At 48.0% G+C, this 19,743-nt stretch overlaps 1 protein-coding gene across 2 annotated transcripts; it reads right to left on the bottom strand.

Annotated features, from left to right (window-relative positions):
* Positions 1-498: 498 nt before the first annotated feature.
* ARHGDIB (Rho GDP dissociation inhibitor beta) lies at positions 499-8,997 on the bottom strand. Of its 2 annotated transcripts, none has more exons than XM_036401409.2 (6): positions 8,873-8,997; positions 5,318-5,506; positions 4,667-4,750; positions 3,730-3,806; positions 2,110-2,173; positions 499-1,161 (listed from the first exon to the last, which is right to left on the bottom strand). In XM_036401409.2, the coding sequence occupies exons 2-6, from the start codon at positions 5,493-5,495 to the stop codon at positions 962-964; spliced, it is 603 nt and encodes a 200-aa protein (XP_036257302.1). In that variant the 5' UTR covers positions 5,496-5,506; positions 8,873-8,997; the 3' UTR covers positions 499-961. The 2 variants fall into 2 exon arrangements, with proteins under 2 accessions (XP_036257302.1, XP_036257304.1); XM_036401411.2 differs by lacking the exon at positions 8,873-8,997 and adding an exon at positions 5,614-5,722.
* Positions 8,998-19,743: the final 10,746 nt, after the last annotated feature.

Raw genomic sequence — 19,743 nt, 5'->3', positions numbered from 1 at the left:
TCACCTCACCCACGGCACTGCACTTGGCAGCTGCCCTGCACCCTTGTGAGCAGACACCCCAGCTGGGTCAAGAACAGCCCTCTCCAGGTGCTGGATCCCAGAGGCTGATGTTCCCTTGTGCTTGGCCAGCAGGCTGGCCACGAGGATGTGCAACTCTTGCATTAGCTCCGGGGAACAGCTGCTACGGTAAGTGCTAAACATGAGAAGGGTATGTTACAGCTCCCTGGCTCATTCAGCAGCCATCTGGGATGAGAGGTGGGGGCTGTCCACCCCTGGAGTCTACCCCAACACAGCCCAGACTTTGGCTTCAAAGAATTAATGAAATCCCTGAAGGAAACTGTTCTGAAATAATTTGCTTATAGAGTAAGGCTGCTGCTTTGAAGGAGGAGGGCTATTTCCCTGCTGAAATATGCTCTTAAGCCTTCCTATACTGCATTCTCCACACACACATCACTGAGAAACATGCTCTAGAAAAGAATGTGACACTCATGCAGAAAAGAAGAAAGAAACTGGTTTTATTCTCAGACACTGAAGTCTTGTTACGGCATCTAGCTGCATTCCCCCTGACTGGCTTTGCCTGCACAAGGATGGATTTTAACAGGGTAGGGCACCAGATACAGACCAGGAGACCATCACGGGAGGTAAGTGACCCTTTACAATGAGTCAGAGCACATGGCAAGTGTAACTCAAGATAGGGATTTTCCAGGGACCAGTCCACCCCTGCCAGGTGATCTTGTTTCCTCGAAAAGGCACTTCCAGGACTGGAGTTGGTATGGGAGAGATGGAGACAACAGGAGGAAGTACTGGGGGAGAGGGAGGGAGGTGCTTCCCAATTTAACCCATTATGGTCATGATGGGGTGGTGGCTGGGTTGTTCTCAGTGTATCAGAAGAAGCAGCAAAGGCCTGGAGACTGGTGCAGGAGGCAAGGGGATGGGAAGGGGGAAGGCAAACTGGGTGAACTCATTCTGTCCATTCCTTCTTGATGGACAGGTTCCACTCCCAGGTGAGATGGTCGTGCTTGTCATCATCCGTGAAGAAGGATTTGTTGTGGTAGGTGCCTCGAGCCAGCATACCCTTAGGAGCCTCCTCAACGGGCGTCAGGAACTCATACTCCTCTGGCCGTGGCCCGTAGCTGCCAACCATGAACGTGGCTTTGTCCACTAGGAGAAAACAATCCACAGGGAATAAGCCTCTCACATGGGGAATGATGAGGGAGAGAGGAAGCCATGAGCAAAAGAGCAGGAAGGAGATGGGGGAGAAAGGAACAGTCCATGGCAGCAAAGGAGAGCAAAATCAGTGGGAAAAGTGGGTTAGTGAAGCATAAGGACAGCTGGAAGGAGAACACGGATGGATGGGCAGGTGAACAGGCAACTCAGTTTGTGCACTCTCACATGGATGTACTTGTCCTCATTTGAGACTAATTTGGGAGAAAGCTGAACATTCTGGCTGTGAGTACACCCAGCATATGGCTCAAGATCTACCTTGATTTCCCACTACTTCTCTCTACTGGTGAGAAGACACCAGTTATGTGCGCTGAACAGGATGCTGAAGCCTTAGAGGTGGTTGCACAAAAATGCACGTGGGGGCTCTGTGTGCAAAATGGGGCTTTCCTCTGCCTTGTCCAAGCAGAGCAGCTCTGAGGAGAACCCACGGCAAATACAGGGCCCTGCACACAATGGGAAGTTTCACAGAGCAGGTCTGAATTTTACCAAGGGCTTCTGAAGAGCTTTCAGAGGGTAGGAAGCTCTACACAGGCTGAACCACTGCACAGGGAGCGGAGGGGACGAGAAGAGCTCTGTATGGAAAGGCAACGTGTGGCAAGCACTGTCCAAGCAGAGTGTCTGTGGACTTTGCTGCTGCAGACAGGGGTGTAGCATACAGACCCCAGAGCTGGCTCACACTGAGTGTGCACAAACCAAGGAACTGCTGTCCTGGGTGAAGCAGGCTTATGCACTCTGCTGAGAAGTCACCTCCTGAGTGTTAGCACAGGGTGGGACTTGGGACCAAGGGGGCCTCTGTCCCAGCCCAGAGCTGCAGAACCTTGTTCCAGAAGAGGGAACACAGAGGCAGGAGCAGTGCCGTGCAGGGCATGCAGGGCTCTTACTCACCCTTCACCCCTGTCCGGTAGGTGTGCTGCACATATTTCAGTCCCGACACAATGTCCCTGTTTACCTGCAGGAAGTAACCAGAAGTGTCAGGAGAGGAGTTTTGGTTCTGTACCTGATGATTTTTCCCCTCCTGAAGGACATACCCATCTTGGCTCCCTACACAAGGGAGCCTCAGCACAGGGCACATTGTACAGGTCCCTAAAACAACTTCTCCATAGGTACCTGGAGACCTTTAGCATCCTCTGTGCAACTCTGTACTTCCCTATCCTTGGCCCAACTTTGAAGCTGACTGGAGCACATCAGTAAGGTTCTCAAGACATGCTGATGAGGACAAAGAAAAGTGAAGCAGGGAGTTCCTGTTTAATAATTTTCATACTGGAAGCCATCCATGGGTAACTAGAGTCATCCCTTCAGCCCCAATGGGTGGGCAGCTACCAGGGGCCCTCTAAGCTCCATGGGGAGCTGGCAAGTTTCTTCTCAAAAGAGAGAGGGACAGTTTTCATAAATCTTTTCTCAAATCTCCCATGGATAGCTTGGGTGTATCCAGTGCTGCTCCTCCCCTCCAGCATGTACTGCCTTCCCACAGTGTACACTACTCAGTCTGAAAACGAGATGGAAAGATCCTTTTACATTCCAGGGCAGAATTCCCACAGTACCAGCCCTCACCAGCCATGGAACTGAGGGAGGGAATTAGAATAACCTGTCTGGCTTCAGGTGTCTCCAGTCAACAAGGCACAGATACAGATGGAAATATTTCACAGCACAAAAGAGAGCTGGAGGTGTCTCAGAGGAGAGCATTGAGGGACATTCATCTCTGAGACAGCAAGCCTCAGAGAAAAAGGGAAATCTGCCCTACAGAAGCCACAGTATTAACACCTTCCCTCATCTGTCTCAGGAGAATTATCTTTCTTCCATTTTTGCATTCTCTTCCAAGCCCATCTTTGAAGCAAGCACTTGCAGAGATGATCAGTTCAGTGCTGGATGCCACACTGCAGCGTGGCCAAGTTTAATTTTCAGCTGTAAACAGAAGAAATGGCTGACACACTGATTAATGGGAGTGAGGGTGAAATAAGACCATTTAGTATATCACAACCTGAAGAATTCAGGTATCTTCAGCCAAATGCTACAATATTACATCTTCTAAATGTGTACATGAAGTCCAGTATTACTGACTGAATCAGTACTTCATGAACAGCCATTCTCTCTTCTCTTCTCTTCTCTTCTCTTCTCTTCTCTTCTCTTCTCTTCTCTTCTCTTCTCTTCTCTTCTCTTCTCTTCTCTTCTCTTCTCTTCTCTTCTCTCTCCTCCCTGTTCATTTCCACTTAGTGTGGAGTAAAGATTTTCTAGTGGCTAAAAAGCAAAACCAAACTCAGCCAAAACTACCCATCTGGCTTCTAACCCACTCATTTATCAGTGTGAGCAAACAGAAACCAACTTCCTCCAAGGGGTGAGCAAGCAGAAGTGATTTCCTGGAAATACCTCATCCCTTGTTGGGTAGAACAGCACCTGAAGCTAGGGGAGCTTTTGGGCAGGCATTCTGCCTGGCTCTAGTTATCTGATAGACTGCCACTGACTGGCCTTAGCAACTGAGAAGAAGCAACTGGAAGGAAAACAACTCACTCTGAAGTGGATCTTAACTCTGTATTCCACCCCTTCCTTTAATACGAAGGTCTCTTTCTTGAGTGCTTCGAGGTCACCTGCAAGAAGAGAATCAAGCTGTCAGCTAGAGATGTCACAGCAAGGAGAGACCAGGCACAGGGGGGAAGATGGGCATGGGGTTGCTGTCAGAGGGGAGCATCCCTTCAAAGGATGACACCTGTAAAATGAGCATGCAGACATCCTTGTGAGATTGTGTTGTGTGACCAAATACACAGAAATTCCTGGGTGCTCGTATGTGTCTGTGCCCACAGAAGATAATGCCTGAACACACACAGGTCTGAGCACATGTACACAAAGATGTTTATGCACAGACTTGTTGCAGAGCAGATGCAGCAGGGTGTGTATGCTCCATCCATGCCCAGCCTGGCTTGGTGAGAGGAGCGTGTTCCACAGCTCCTGCCCAGCTTGGAAGGCTGCCTGGGCCCCACAGGGGTTTTGGGTGGTTTTGGGTGAACAGGAAGCCTCTCTGCCTCTCCAGGCCCAGCTTCCTCTCTCTGCAGAAAAGCCCATATAAGGCTCTCTCCCCATGCCCCCAGGAGCCGGAACTGCAGTATTGCTCGATTCTAAAGTTTCAATACAGCCTGCTACCCAAATGCATGCACATCCCTTGTGCTCATGAAGTGTCATTGAAAGGAAGCAAGCAGAGATGGCAAGAGAAACCCAGGAGCTCCTACAGCAGTCTAGATGAAGGAAAATACCTCAATATTTTCCTCTGTTACATCAGCTTCTTTTTTATTTATATGTGTATACCTTAAAATAAGAAACAAGGGCTAAGATGACTTCAGAGCTCCTCTAAAACCCACTGTGGCATCCCAAGGACAAACTCTCTTTTAACTTGCAGCATGCCAGGGGCCTTTGGTTGTTCCCCTCTGTGACCAAGGGCAGAGCCTGTGCCTACCTGTAAGGTCCATGGTGATGGGTCCTGGAGCAGAGTCACAAACCAGAGTGAGTCGGGTGACCACCACATTGGGAGCTGTTGGGTCTGCAGGTAGGAGAAGTCAGGGGGAAGCTGTCAGCTTGCAAAATTAGATGCAATCAGAGGGGAGGGGAATGACACTGAAGAAACAGGGATGCCTTGCCACACAGAAACTGCATTTCATGAAACGCCCAGTAATGCCAGGCTTCCTTAGCACAATAGGACCACATGTCTACCCAGTCCTTCCACATGGATCCCTCTGGCCTCCATCACAATACCTAGAGGTGGTCTTTCCACCACAGAAAATTTCCTTCTTAGGATCATTCTGAGCAACAAGACCACATTTCAGCATAGGCTGACCCCTTCAAAACCCCCAAAAGTCCTCTGAGACCCACACATCTCCCACCACAAGTCCTTTTCTGAAGCCAGCACTCCCCAGTAATCCTCCTAACTCCTAACACTCTGAGCATCTTCCGTGCTTCCTTTATGTGCAACTTTCCACCTGCCCATCCCCAGTCCTCCAGCACAAGCAGTGCATGTCCCTGGGCAAACAAGATCCATCTTCTTTGAAGCAACAGCACACTGCTGCAGTACATCTCCCCATTCCCTCCCTGTCAGTGTGCCCCAGCCTACCTACTACCACAGGTCCATCTCCCAGCAGGGACTTCTTGTACTTAGCGAGGCTTTCATCATCCTTGTCCAACTCCTGCAGCTCCTGCAGTGTTTTCTGGGGAGGAGGTTTGTAATTGAGTTTCCCATCCAGCTCATCATCATCATCCTCCACATGAGGCTCTTGTGTCTTCTCAGTCATGGTGACTTGATCTGGGTGACAGAGGAGGGGTCAGTCAGTGAGATTGCTGTGGCTTGGGAGTATGGGGGCACTCACTGTGGGCACAGTGTGGCTCAGTCCCTGACAGGCAGGCACCCACCCAGTGCTGAAGGCAGCGGGATTCCTACAGGCAAATGGCGACGGCGATCGGCTGCAATCCAGACACTGCTGTGCTGATATTCTGGCTCAAACACAATTCCCCCCTACCCCCGCTCCTCTCCCTGCAGGCACCACGCGCACACGCAGACCTACACCATTATTCGCTCCCAGGGAGGAGGTGCGGGAGCAGAGGCTGAAACCAGAGTGATTTACAGCCACTCTGCAGCACAGTTGTGGCCGGCAACCCTGCAATTACAAGCCCTCGTACAGGGCTCGCACAAAGAGCCACTGCCACACACTGGAACACAGAGAAACACGAATAAAGCCAAGGACAGATGTTTCGTTCACCCTCCCATACCGGGTTGAAACCCACATTTCACAGAAAGGTCGGATATCTGACAGCCACTTTTTAGATTAGCAAGTCAGCTGAAGCTCTCAAGGAAGCAGGCAGCGAAGTCTATCTGCTGGCATTGCCTGTGCTCCCACTAACAGCTCGCTCCAGGCACCCACCAGGAGTCCTTCCCACTGAGCAGGGAAGCACGGTGGGGAGCCCAGAGGAGCCAGGCACAGCCGTGCTGCTCCAGCGGTGCCCTCGCAGTGAGAGGCAGGAGAGCTGAGCCGCAGTCAGCGGGGCTGGGTGCTGAATGGCACATGGGCAGTGAAACTGCTGGGCTGGCATCCCAAATGGAGCCAGAGCAGGGAAATAGCAACCAATGGGCAGAGCATGGGACGGGGAACGGGAGGCAGGCAGGAGAGGTAAGCAATGCTGTGCCAGGTGCCCTCAGTCAGCTGCCTGCCTCCAGGAGGCAGCCATATGGTCCCAGCCACCTTCCCACTCTTGGGAGAAAGGCTGAAAAACAAAGCAGTGCCCTGGTACAGTTTTCACACATGGCCAAGCCATTCCTTGCTCTTTGGCAGCAAGAGGATTTGGTCAAGCTACACAGATCATTCAGTTCACTTCCACTTAGGCTTCTTTGAGACTGTCCCTCCTAAAAAGTCCCCTTTTGCTTCCTTATTTGCAATTTTCCAAACAAATCATTTGTCCTTCTCTGCAGCTGCAGCCTTAATATTTGCCCCTGCTCCCAAAAGTTAAACTGGGAGCTAATGCGATAGTTTTTTCATTTATTAAAATAGAAAAGAAACACACACACAAAAGAACAAAAAAAAGGGAAAAACAACTGTTTAAGGTGAATCATCAAGTGGTGCCAGGCAACTCTGAGTAGTATGCAGACCTCTCAGAGCAATTCCAGTGCAGGGAAGAAAAATAATCAAGGAGTGGTACATTGGCATGTTGCAAAGGGACAGAAAAGAACTGACCAGCACACAAACAAGAAGATTCAGTCAGGTATTTTAATTGGAAATGGCCATTGCAAGACGACTTTGCAATTTTGTGGTGAATGAGGAACTAGTACAGAATGGGCACATGGGAAATAAAAGGGAATCTCAACCCAAACAAACAGGAAAAAAAACAGGTCCCAGCAGCTGAATAACCCTGGTTCAGTTCATGCCCAGACCTAGGAGTGTGAAATACCCAAATACCATAGGAAAGGCCCCTGAGCTTGTCCTCACGAGAAAGGAAACCAAAAGCTCCCTCCCTAAGGCAGCAATTACACATGCCCCAGCACTCTGTGGCCCCAGCAGAGTCACCTTAGAAAGCCTCACAATCCCCTCAGTGCCATTCCACGTTCAGCACAGGAGGAGGCTGTTGTTAGCCATGACAGCCAGTGCCAAGCCTTGCCTTCCACTTGGGCTCCAGCTGCAGGTCTGAGCACTGACCCGAGCTCTCCACAATACCAGGCTGCATCTGCCACCAACACGAGCACAGAGCACGGGTGCCTGCCCTGCCCCCATCCTCCCATGTCCACCTCCTGTAGTTTAGCACAGGGGATGGAAAGAGGCATCTCTGCCCTCATGCAGAGAAAAGGCAGAGTCAGGACTGCACCAGAGTCAGACTGGACTGGCTGCTCCTCATCGCTCAGACCTTCCCTTTGCACCACACATGCCACAGAGACTGTCCCTGCTAGCCCCCAGGGGTGGCTCACTTGAGGGGGAATGCTTTTAGGTTCTGAACCTCCCAGAAAGGTGCACAGACAATCTGCCATGCCAAGAGCAAGATCCTGCAGGGAACAGGACCAGCCAGACTGTCTGGGATGAACAACCTCTGGCTCACAGGCGCCTCAGGATGGCACCGATCAGACCAAGTTCTGGCATTTTTCCCCAAGCCATGGACCTGATGCTGCCTTCCTGCCAAACTCCAAGGCAGGCAGTGGCCAAGAGGAAAGCTCCCATCCCAGCAGCTCCTGCCCCTACTTGCTGGTACCCTCTGCAAGCTGAGACACATTCCTGAGCTCAGGCACCAGAGACATCATGTTGCTGTCGGGGTTCCTGAGTTTCTGTGCCACTGCCCAGCCTAATACGGAGCCCCCATTCAGACCAAGAGCCTCACTGAATTGAGAAAATTAACCCTACACTGTTATATGCAAGGAGAAATCTGTGTGCTTGGTGTCTTGCCCTGCCACATTTTTCTTGCCTTTCTGCAGCTCCAGCCCACAGTCCTGCGTCACCTGCACCCCTGGCAGCACCCCCGTGAAACAGCAGGGAGGGGGCAAGGGCAGGGTTAGGGATCCCTGTTAGAGAGAGATGGCTGCAGGAGGCAAAGGCAGAATCACGCCTTGGCGAGAGGTGCGAGAGTCTCGCAGCTGGGCTCTGCCTGTGCCGTGGACAGACAGCTGCCCTCGCACCTGCAGCAGGAGGGGCAGTCACAAGGTGGAGGGTGGGCACCTCCTCGGCGCCCCCATGCCTCCACGGGGCACAAAAAGGGCTGTCAGAGGGACAGCATTTCACTTGCCCTCCGTCTGCTCATCACTTCTCCAAACCACCCCCTGGCCGATGGCTAATCTCCAGGAAGAGGGTTTAGCAGGGAGGAAGTAATTTTCCGCGATGGGGGAGAAGCGCACCGGACTCAGCAGCGCCCCCAGCCCCGGCCTCCCCATCCCCAGCCCCGGGGTGCAGAAGGGAGCCCATTGCCCAGGGAGCGCCGGGCACCAGCGCGGGACCGCGGGGGCCCCTTCCCTTCCTTGCCCTGCCCCATGGCAGCGCGCAGCCTGGCTTCCCCCTCGGGTCGGGCAGGGCTCTGCCTGCCTCCCCGGGCAGGAGCGGGCACCGGCGCCAGCCCCGGAGCGAGGGCGCGGAGCTGCGCGGGGAGCGAGCCGGGGCCGCGCCGTCCGTGCCCGCTGCCCCCGCCCGCCCCTCGCACTCACCGGCGGAGCGGCGCCTGCGGCCGGGGTCCTCCTCTGCTGTCAGCGCTCAGCCTCGAGCTTTGGCAGTTGGAGCAGGAAGGAAGTTGGTGAAGAGAGGAAAAAAAAAAAAATAACCCTCACACGCAGCGAAAAAAAAAAAAAACCCAAGAGCGGCGGCAGCAGCAGCAGCAGCCCACCCGCAGCAGAGGAAGCCCTGGCGGCCCCGCATGCTGCGGCGCTCCGCCGCCTGCCCCGCTTTGTCTGCGCCCGCTCCTTTTGCGCAGAGGTGCGCAGGGCTTTGTCTGCGGAGCTGAGCCCGGCCGGGGACGCGGGAGTGCTCGCCGTGCGCCGCTTCGGGCTGCTGTGCCCGGGAGCGAGGGGGTGATGGCTTTGTTTTCCTCCCCAGGCTTTTATTTTGTTTATTTTCCTGGTGTAATTATGGTCTGTTTCAAAAAGTGGCGCTGATTTATACCGATTAAAATATGCGGAGAATCGGGTTGTGTATTCCTGCGTACGTGGGAAGATAAGCAGTATTGCAAATGAAAAAAAATGAACCTCATTTTTCCTGCTACCTGCTGCACTTAATCAGCTTATTGTTCCCAACTCCCAGCCCTTCTCACAGAAGCAGTTTCCAAGATCAGCTACCTCAGGAAGAAAAAGCTCTCATTTCCCAGGGTTGATTAAACGATCAAAAAGATTTCACATCCCTTACTTTGTGAAATATCAGCAGATTCCTCTTTCTTTGCCCCTCATGGAGTGCCCGCTTAGTTCATCAGTGACATAAATCCTTCATGTACATAGTCCTCAGTGCACAACAAATTAGATCATTGGTTTGCAAACAACAAATCTGGGCCTGCAATGACTGATAGACTGCTCTTAATGCATTTACAGCAGCAAAATAAGCAAAGCATATCTATTGCCAATGGGCTTACATTCACTGCCCCAGATCCACATATCCATTAAAAGTGTTTATTGTACACAAATTTTTAAAGGTTGCAAACAACTGAGGCAAAAGGGATCTTCTTTGGGGATTAACAGATTTCAGAAGAGGAGGGATTGATTTTTCCAGCCAGATATTGGTTTCATTTAGGTTATGGGTGGCACAATGATCCTTGTCTCATGAATTTCAAGGGAAAAACAGAGCATGTATCTGTCTGACAATGGATTCCCATTTATCAGGGGCTATAGCCTCAGAAACATTTCAAGCTTCCATTAATTAGTTTCACCATCAAGAAAAATTATTTCATTCTCTGCCACTGCTTTTCACTTCTACACTAACCCTGCCCTTGGGCCAACACAAGGGACCTGACTTGAATACAGTAGTTAGATGAGTTCAAATGGCACCAGGGAAAAAACATGTAAGCAAATGTGTGAGCATACATTGGTGAATTTTCAACCCATATAGGTTTCCTTATACTTGTTTATAATGGACAAATGGGACTAAACCTTTATGCCAGGACCAGTGGCTGAGTGGGATGGGGATGAGAATGAGGAAAGAACAGAGCAAATTCTTTCAACTACAATGCCACTTTATGGCAGCTCATATTGTTCATGTAAGCAGTCCTGGCCTGGGAAAGCTGTGAAGAGTAGGATGTGTTAACTATGGAAAGATTTGAGGAAGCCCCTGTGTCTTGTACAACAGCTTCTTGTCTTGGTTTCTCTGCTGTCTAAGTCTCTGATTTCAGTTTAGAAACTGAACACAGTGTAGCTGGGAGGAGGTGTGGGTTGAGGTTCCTGTTCACTCATGGCTTGGTTTGAAATTCACTTGGTTTTAGCCACTGTGTACAGTGCAACTGTAAGTAGTGTTATTGCAATCATTCTTGCTGAAGAACAGTTGAGATTAGCTTGGTCTCTTTTGTGGGCTTCTTTTTAGTTAAACACCAGACCACACATGCCTTTGTGTAGCTATTTACATGCTATTTCTTAACACATGTGAGCATAAATTAAGATCAGTTTATTCACAAATATGCATAAAGGTATAGGTATTTACATGCTATTTCTTAACACATGTGAGCATAAATTAAGATCAGTTTATTCACAAATATGCATAAAGGTATAGCAATGTGTAACTGTGTGCCACCATATGTATGTGCACTCAACCTACATGGCTTCATCTGCCTAGCATGCAGGGGAAACAGATTTTACTCCTAAATTAGAAATTAGTCAGCATGTAATCATGGGGACATCATGTAATTGCTCTGTGCCTCCTCTTCCTGTTCATAAGCAGTGTGAGAAGGAGCTGTAGACATTGGAATCACACCATGCCAAGCAGATGGGAACCTAGAAGCCAGGCATGATCCTTTGGGTCAGCATATCCAGCATCCTGCTGGGGAACCACGTCACTGCTCTGCTGGAAGGAAGGAAAGGTTTGAACCACAATGGAGCAGGACATCATTGACAGCAAATCTCTGCCACTGAGTATTTCGCCTGTGACAAACTGATGCCATGCCATGAAGATCATCTCTTGGCAGACATTGCCCAACCCCAGCCAGTTCTTTTGTCTGTGACAGAAGGAGGCAGGGACAACAGCTAAAGTGTGCCTGCTTTATTGCAAAAAAACATGGTAGAATTTTAAATGTGTTCTTAGCTGGAAAATAATATTTTTTTACTTAAAATATTATGATTAGGTCTTATTTCGTTTTACCCCATTGATAACAACTGATTGTACAATTAGTAGACCACAATAATAGGTGTGATCAACCTCATGTGCCTTAAGTTTATTTCAAAAAGTTTATGCAAAATTTTAAATGCATATCCTTCAACTACACAGCCTGTACTCCCAACAGTCATATGTGTCTGTAGCACCCTATTGGAAACAATAAACCTTGACTTTTTTAAAAACAGTAAGATTTAAAAACTTAGGCATTTTTTTTCCTGTTTGAATTTGGATTATTGCCATTAGGTATCCAGTATTTCTAGATTTGAACTTTTTGCAGTGGTGGTGCATTGCAGCTTTGTGCTGCTAAATGTCATCTCCATCTTCTGTGGAACAGGTTGCTCACTGCATTTGAGGAACAGAACTACTTTATGACCTTTAGACGTGACTAATCCAGTAAAATTTTACCTGTTACAATCTCTTATTTTCACCTACTTGTAATTTCAAAAACTGTCTAATTTGGAGCTGAAATTTACCAGGCTGGAAGCTCTGAGGGGAAAAATAAAAAGAAATTTCAGTCCAGGTAGGGAATCCATGTTTGAAATTTTAAGAGTCTCAACAGAGTAATACCTTTAATGCTGCTCTTGTAAAATGATTTGTTTTGGAACTACTAATTTGTATTTTCACTGAACTCAGTACACAGTTACTAACTATGATTTCTATCTAGTGAATAATATTGCTGAATGCTGTCACTGTCATGAGTTTTGCCTCCTCCTCAAGCTTTTTACAGTCCCAGGAAGGCTACAGGTGACACACTGGGATGGCGACCTCACAGTTCAGCAAGTTCGCATCAGCAGGTGCAGCAAAGTAAGTGTCAGTTCTGGCCGTGGGTGCCCCCTAGATGGTGTCCCCAGATGGTGTCCCCAGATGGTGTCCCTCTACAGGCAGAGATCTCTTCCCTGCAGAGATGGGAGGAGGTAATCCGCTCCTGAGGCAGTCACGAGGGGATGGGAATGGGCAAGGTGACAGGTCCAGGAGCTCAGACAGGAGCTTTCCCTGCCTTGTGGGGGAGCATTCACTGCACCACGAGGTGCCACCCAACTCTGGTAATCCCAGCACTGCCTTCTCTGACTCTCAGTTAAGTGGGATAAACAGAGCGATACCGCCAATGAAGCATGAATTCATCTCTGAATAAAACACAGGCACAAATTGCCCCAGGACTGGCTTTAGAAGTCAGCATTGTAAGGTTGATCCTGGTGGGCCTAGGAGAGGTGGTGCCTAATTTCTTCTTCCCTGGTGCTACTCACCACTTTTAAGATGCTGCAAAGGACTTTTGCTGCCCTTGGGGTGGGAAGGGAAGGAAGGTATGGAGGCTAGATAAAATGTCAGGCAAGGGAGGCATCATGGAGGGCGAGGAGAGAGAAGGCACTTTGGGGTGCCAACACAAAGCCCCTGGTAAAGGTTTAACTGGGTTTTCCAGCCCCAAGTCCCATGAGAATCCTTTCAAACCACCTAGCCACTGGACTTGAGGGCTCTCAGCTGCATGAAGAGCTGACCCCTGAAGACATGAGTGTGTGTTCCACCTCTTCATCTCCTCCAGAAGTGATTTCTTTGAAAGATGGAGAGATTGGAGATTTAATACTTGTCTAAGCAGCTTTCAGGCTTGTTAAAGTGCTAATCCCATAACCCCTGTCACAAGCCTGGAGGTGTGCAAAGACTTCACATGTCACTTCACAATCCCCTGAGGAAGCAAGAGAAACAGGAAGACAGAGGAAGGAAAAGGATTTTGTGGGGGATGAGAGTGTAGGGGCAAAACTGAGCCATTTTCCTTCAGAGTCTAGCCTGAGGAAGGCTGAGGATGGACAGAGCAGCTCAGTGAGGAGAGAGAAGGAGAGCTAAGTTGGTGGAAGGGGGTGAGTGAGAGCACAGGGGTTGGTGAAGGAAGATGATGGTGCTTGCCATGGGGGAGCAGAGGTGTCTTCTCTGCATCCCCTGCTCTCCAGAGCCTAGCATGCAGGAAAGCGGCTTTTGCTCTCCATCCCTTACTTGGTGCTAGGGCAGAAGTCAGTGTTCTGCAGGTGAAGGTGTCCGAGGGAAGTCACCCACCAGAGCTGGATTTAAAAGGGGACTGGATTATTTTAGGGCCTCTCAGAAAACACGTGGTTATGTAAGGTCAAATCTTAGCAAGTGTAATCAAATCTCAGTTCTAAGCTGATCACCAAGCAGGGTGTTAGGAGTTATTTATTCAAGCATTCCTCCCTGTGTTGGGACTTTCTTCTGAAACAGCCAGAGCTGAAGCTGGGACTAAATTAGGAGAAGCTGTGGCATCCTCTCCTCCTCTGCTGACCTTGGGAAATCTGCCTTGCCAGCTGCACCCTGACATTCCTGTGCTAAACAGTACTCTCAACAAGGAGCTTGATTGTGTGCCAGAATTTATGGCTTCTAGTCAGTTTGTGTCCAGCCTCTGGCTAGCTCTTAGGTGCCTTATATACCCTGTAGCTCAGGGCATGCTGCTTGCAGCTATAGAGCATCTCTCAAAGCCATGAGACAATAATTACCAGCCTCTCTGTGGCAATGTTTTTCCTTTATTGCACTTGTGCTGTTCACATATTATCGCTCTCACAGCCCTGCCTCCATAAACCCCCACAGTGTTATTATTGTGGATTCTCGTGCAAGAACTGCTGTGAGAATTGCTGTTCCTCCCACTCCTTCTTTTTCTTCGATATTGCAGACTTCAGTGTATGAAGGAGAAAAACAAATGTGGTGTTCAGCAGAAGAGTCAGTGGCTATTGAAATTCTCAGTAAATATTATCCAGCTTTGTATATTCACAGAAGATTAACAAGCAATGAATGTGCAACATTTGCACATGATGAACGTTCTCCTCCCAGATCCAACAGAAACAGACCCAGAAATAATCCATAGGAGTTTTAAGTGGGTCTTGATGAAAATTGTACCATACCAAGGGAAAGCATGGCAAGAAATCCTGCTACTGGTCACTTTCACTGTCATCATCTGCAGCATCAGAGAGAGTCCTCAGAGGAGGATGTTCCTGTGGGACCCCATCATTGCCCTTTACAGCTGGCCAGTGGGGAAAAATTCCCCTTTTTCCCTCTCTTCTTTTCCTTTATTTTCTTTTTCTTTCCAGAAATAACTTTCAGCATTACAGTCAAAGTACACCATCAGCTGTCAGTGTCCCACAAATAAATCTTCATGGATGCAAAACTGTCAGAACATCCTTTGTGCAACATGTGCATGCTCCCCATGCAATGATGGCTACTAAACAATTCACTTCTTCTATGCTGTGTTTATGATGCTTGACTGGACCAGAAAGCAAGCTGCAATTCCAGGTCCTTGGCACAGAAATATCCTTAGCAGCCTCCCAGCAAGAAGCTTCAAAGCAATTTGTAGGTGTGTGCCTCCAGTGGGAAACAAGAGGGTAGAGGACCTAAATTAAGAAAAAAAAGGGTTGGAATCTGACAGTGGAAGACCATCAAAAACAAAAATAAATGAACAAACAAACATTACAACATTAAGCTCTGCAGTTGTGCAAGATCCTTGGGGGAAAACAGAAGGCTTTGTACTAGCAGTACACCTAAGCAATAAAAAGAAATTATTTTTTTTAATTTATTCAGATTTTGATCCCCTTCCACAGTTATATCCACCAGGGATCTGCTATCACATGGCAGCTAGAGCATTTAGCATCCATGTGTCTGGGAGGTGAGCAGCACCCCAAGAGACAAGATAATGGAGCAGAAGAGCTGCCTCCTCTGCCCATTAGTCAAATGTTCCCAAGGAGAGTGTGAGATGCTCCCCAGAAGCAATCATTTCTTTCTGAAAGCCTCAACTGCTACATGAAGAAAATCATAATAATGGTGGCAAAGGGCTGAACTGAATGAGATTGCACAGCAGTGCTTTTATGTGGTAGGAGGAGGAAGGAAGAATGCCTCTTGCGTGGTGTGAAAGCCATGGGAAGATATGTGCCCCCTTAAGAAGAAGGAAGAAACATTTTACCAAAATGTTTAGGAAAAGCCTTCCTTTATTGGGCTGCTGGTTTCCAGGGAGAAAGAATCAATCATTCAAAAAGAAGAAGGAAAAAAAAAGATGAGAAAAAGAGCTGTCAGGAAAGGAGACATCTGGAGGTGACTTGTGTACAGTTTCTGCTTCTTAGCCCAGTGACACTGAATCATTTGCTATACTGTTTTAAAGTGAACAAAGCTCTGGAACAATATGATTTTCTGATTTCTATTTAAATAAAAACACACTGCTTTTTTTTAACAAGGCGGTATTACTTCTCTGTTTAGTTCAATGCATGATTTTAGAGAGTGCTAGTGTACCATTTAATCACTGTTCACAGGTACATGGCATGTAATTCACACAGAAGGAATCAATTATGAGAAAAGAAAAATCTGAAAAAGGCTCTTGAGACAATACTATGCAAACTCTGTGATTTTTTTAAGGGCAATCACAAGCTCTGATTTATAGCAGTCACATAGATAACCAGATTAACTACCTCGGCTTGATAAAAAAGGAAAAAATGCAAAGTTTTTCTTCAATATATTAATGTTGAGCTTGTTCTGTACATGTCATTCAGGAGAAAAATAATCTTATAAATGAAAAAAGCAGATATTTTAATTGTGGGTAGAGTGAAAATGAGAAAGAAAGGATGCTTTATAAAACAGTCTAACAAAGTCAGTCCTATTGTGTCATTACCAACAGCCTGGATGCAGACATTAAGCAAAGTGAGTGCACAGAAATGATGCTCACTAATGATATTGCTTTCTCTTGGGACAGCTTTGCAATGAGCATGGGGATGCTCTTAAACAATGAATCACAAAGCAGTTAGAAACACTGAGCTTTTTGTGCTGCATGGCCAAGAACATCAGTCTCCTCAGCAGATGCCTGCATGGCTGAGTCTTATCTGCAGGTCCATGAACTTTCTCTCCACCATCTCTTCCATATTTACAAATAAGAATGATAAAAATGTAGTTCTGTCTCCTGAGATCTGATGGTAAAAAGGGCTATCTCAAAAAAAAAAAAAAAAGAGGGGGAGGGGATTTCTTTTGGTTTTCCTTTTATTTATGCCAATCAAGGAAAAGTTTCTGTAAGTTACTAAAATCATGCTATCAGCAGTCTTGTGAGTGTGAGATGCTAAGACTTGGCTATCTGTTCCAAGAAAGGCCAGACTCACTGCTGAGAAGAAAATATAACTCTGGTAACTAATGAAGTGTAGGACAGACTACATGGTTTTATATCATCTGCTATAAAAAGCCCCAGAATGTCCTAAAGCATTTGTGCCTGGAAGCCTGGGGCCTCTAATGATGTTCTAACATGTGCAAGTAGAGCACCCTTGACCAAATAAGAAAAGCAAGGACTTCATTTTTCCTGCAGAAGCTTTTGCAATAGCCATTTGGCTTGAGGACTTGTTATGTCCCCAATACCCAGTTTGTAGCACAGACAGGGCCATTGCTGATGGTTCAGAAAAACCTTATCACTTAATTCATATTTCCTCAAAGGACCCTTTTCTATAGGTTGGTCATGGAAATCTCCCTCTCGAGCCCTGGCAGTGGAAAAACAGCCTCTTTCCTCTCTGCCCTATTGCCAGAGAATAGGGTATGAGTGGGAGTATCAAGATCAGGCTCTTCTGCAAGCTGAGCTCAGGGACACTGAACATAACTTTTGTATCCAGCAGCAGGCACAGATTCCCAAAGTCAGCACACCCTGTTTATTGCAGTCTGTTATGGATGTTTCATCCCAACACCAAAATAACTGTGGGAGATTTCCTGAAGGAAAAATGATAAAACTCCCCAGGACCATGCCTTCTTCTCTGCATTTTTAATGGACTGATTTGCATGCAGTCAAACAACCAAATATCTGTGCAGGGAAAGCCCAGTGCCCTGTATCTGTGCTTCTTTTCTACACTAGCATAAATGACACGAGGCTTAGGAGCATGGTGAGCCCTGCAGGGGCAGGATTACAGCCTGTGAGTCCTCATTTGCAGGCACCTTACTGCACTGAGCTTCTCACCAAAACACTGTTGACATGACAACCTCACTGATCTTCTATGAGACCAACAGACAGTCCCTTTCTAAATCCAGGTCCTACCATGGTTCCCTCACCTCTGGGATCCAGAGGCACTTGGTAGGCTGCCTGTCTTCAGGAGGGAAACCAACATTTTACTGCCTGCTTAATTCCCTGCTCACTTCCAGTTGGGTATATCTTTGTGGCAAGTGATAAATCTCTATCAATAATGCACAAAGTCTCCCAAGTATGTGGCACAAGCTTGTAGAGATACATTTCAAAAGTTCTTGTGCCCCACACCAGCCACAGCCCTTATCAGCTGCATCCCTGAGTCTGTGCCTCAGCTGGGATTTCCTCCCACAGTCCCATGAGCTCAGTCAGCCTCTGGAAAAATCACTGTCTTGTAAACTTGTGTTTTCTTTGTCATTCAAGTGAGCTGCTATTTCTGGCATAACTACTGTTTCCATGGCTACACCAGCTCATAAATAGGGTCAGAAACCTTGGAGATGTTTTTTTAAGTGATTCCTTGGAACAGAATATAATCTGGCTGGAGGTGATGAAGCTCCTGAGTTTTCCTTTGAGGCCACGAGGACTGCACTCCTGTTACCACCTGGACACCATGGTTTCTAGTGCACCTCTGCTCTGGATCCAATGGCAACTGTTGTGGCCAGAAAAGATGGCACTGGCCTTCCTGGGGAAGAAAAGCCTGGGTAAGGAGGAACAGGGATTGGGTTCTCAGTCCCTGGGCAGGACTTGTCACCCATCTGGGGCAGCAGCCAGGCGCAAACACGAAGCAGGTGCCTCTTGCTCTTAAAGGAAGCTGTGCACCCACAACTCTGCAAAGTAAATGCTACCCACTTTGTGACAGGAAGGGAGAGAGAGTATGGATGGAGAGAGAGAGGACTGATAATCCTGGGAGATAAAGAAAGAACATGAGAAGTGGGGCCCTTTAAGGAGTTTCTGTCATGTTTTGTCAGTGGTAAAAAAAATATCTTCATGTCACACCATGGATTTCTTTTTTCCCACAGTCCACTTCTTGTTAAAGGGAAACGAGACAGATTTCATTGGGAAAACAGGAAAACAAAGGGAGTATTTTGAAAACAAACAGCCTGAACATATGTAAATTTTGAAGCCTCAGGAAAGAGCAGTAGAGGGCTGTACAGCTGATTTCCCCAGCAACTTTACCTACATAGAAGAAGGCAGAAGGGGAGGGGGAGCCCCTGGAAACCTGTCTGCAGCAGATGGAGGCATGGGAATGAGCAACAGGGATGGGAGGGAGTCTGCTGCCAGCAGGCTGCACCTCTTTATATCCACACAAGCAGGTCCCTGCCCACAGTAATCACTTCTGCTGTCAGAAGAGGATGAGTGCAATCAATCTCCACACATTTGTATACAAGCTCTAGTCATCACAGGGAAAGAGAAGATGCCAACAAGATGCTACCCCTGTTCTCTTTCCTGTGCCCAGAAATTACTGCACCATCCTCTAAAAGCTGTGTGATTGTCTGAAATGTGTGGGAACGTGTGTTTGCTCCTTCTCTGCTAGATTGAAAGCCTCTCAGCTGCATCTAGGATTTACTTCCCAGCTTCTCAGTGCCCACTCAAGGGCTAGGACCTTATTGATTTGTTTTAATGTAAGCTAAGAGTCTCGCTGAAGGATTTATCTGTCTAACTTCAGCATCTGAAGGGTCAGAGGCCCCAGCTATGGGACTCCTGCTCAGCACCAGTGCAGTGCTGCACTGGTGTTCCCTGCCAGGGCCTGTCACGCCAGTGAGAGACTGTCCCTTCGTGGCCATGCACAGTCACACCCCTGGCTGGCTTGGCTGCTCCAAAATCTCCTCCTCCAGCCTCACCCAAAGACAAATCCCATCCATCATCAACAACCCCACACTTTGGTTTCCTTCTGCCCTCATGTTGCTCTGATTCCCCTGCTGCTGCTCCATTTACTGGGATTATTTTCAGTCGTGCCAGGCCTGATCTTGTGCAGTGAGGAGGATGCTCAACAAGGGTAAGCGTGAAGCGCTTCACCAGGCCCAAGAGCCCCTGAAGATTGTTAACCTTGTGGTTTTACCTCCAGCCAGACAGTTACAGGCCATGGCTGAGGCACTGCTGCAGCTGAGGATGAGGATGATCTCCCAGCACCTTTGTGCAGGACTCTGGACCTTCTCTTTTCACCCTGAGACTCCACCAACTCTTTCCCCATCTCTGACACTGATCTTCCAGGCAGTTACAGCAGGCTATTAGAGCACATGGGAGATTCCAAGGACTGGGTATAAAACA

Source organism: Molothrus ater, chromosome 5 (assembly GCF_012460135.2).
Source record: "Molothrus ater isolate BHLD 08-10-18 breed brown headed cowbird chromosome 5, BPBGC_Mater_1.1, whole genome shotgun sequence".
In the NCBI taxonomy this organism is placed as follows: Eukaryota; Metazoa; Chordata; class Aves; order Passeriformes; family Icteridae; genus Molothrus; species Molothrus ater.
This window is presented reverse-complemented; position numbering and strand designations above follow the sequence as displayed.

What these genes read in the sequence shown, in the direction of transcription:
- ARHGDIB (XM_036401409.2), bottom strand. Translation starts at nt 5,495, where the DNA reads ATGACTGAGAAGACACAAGAGCCTCATGTGGAGGATGATGATGATGAG. An exon ending in GAGTTAAGATCCACTTCAGA is followed by an intron (nt 2,174 to 3,729) that starts GTGAGTTGTTTT and finishes TACTTCCTGCAG; the next exon opens with GTAAACAGGGACATTGTGTC. An exon ending in CTACCGGACAGGGGTGAAGG is followed by an intron (nt 1,162 to 2,109) that starts GTGAGTAAGAGC and finishes GTTTTCTCCTAG; the next exon opens with TGGACAAAGCCACGTTCATG.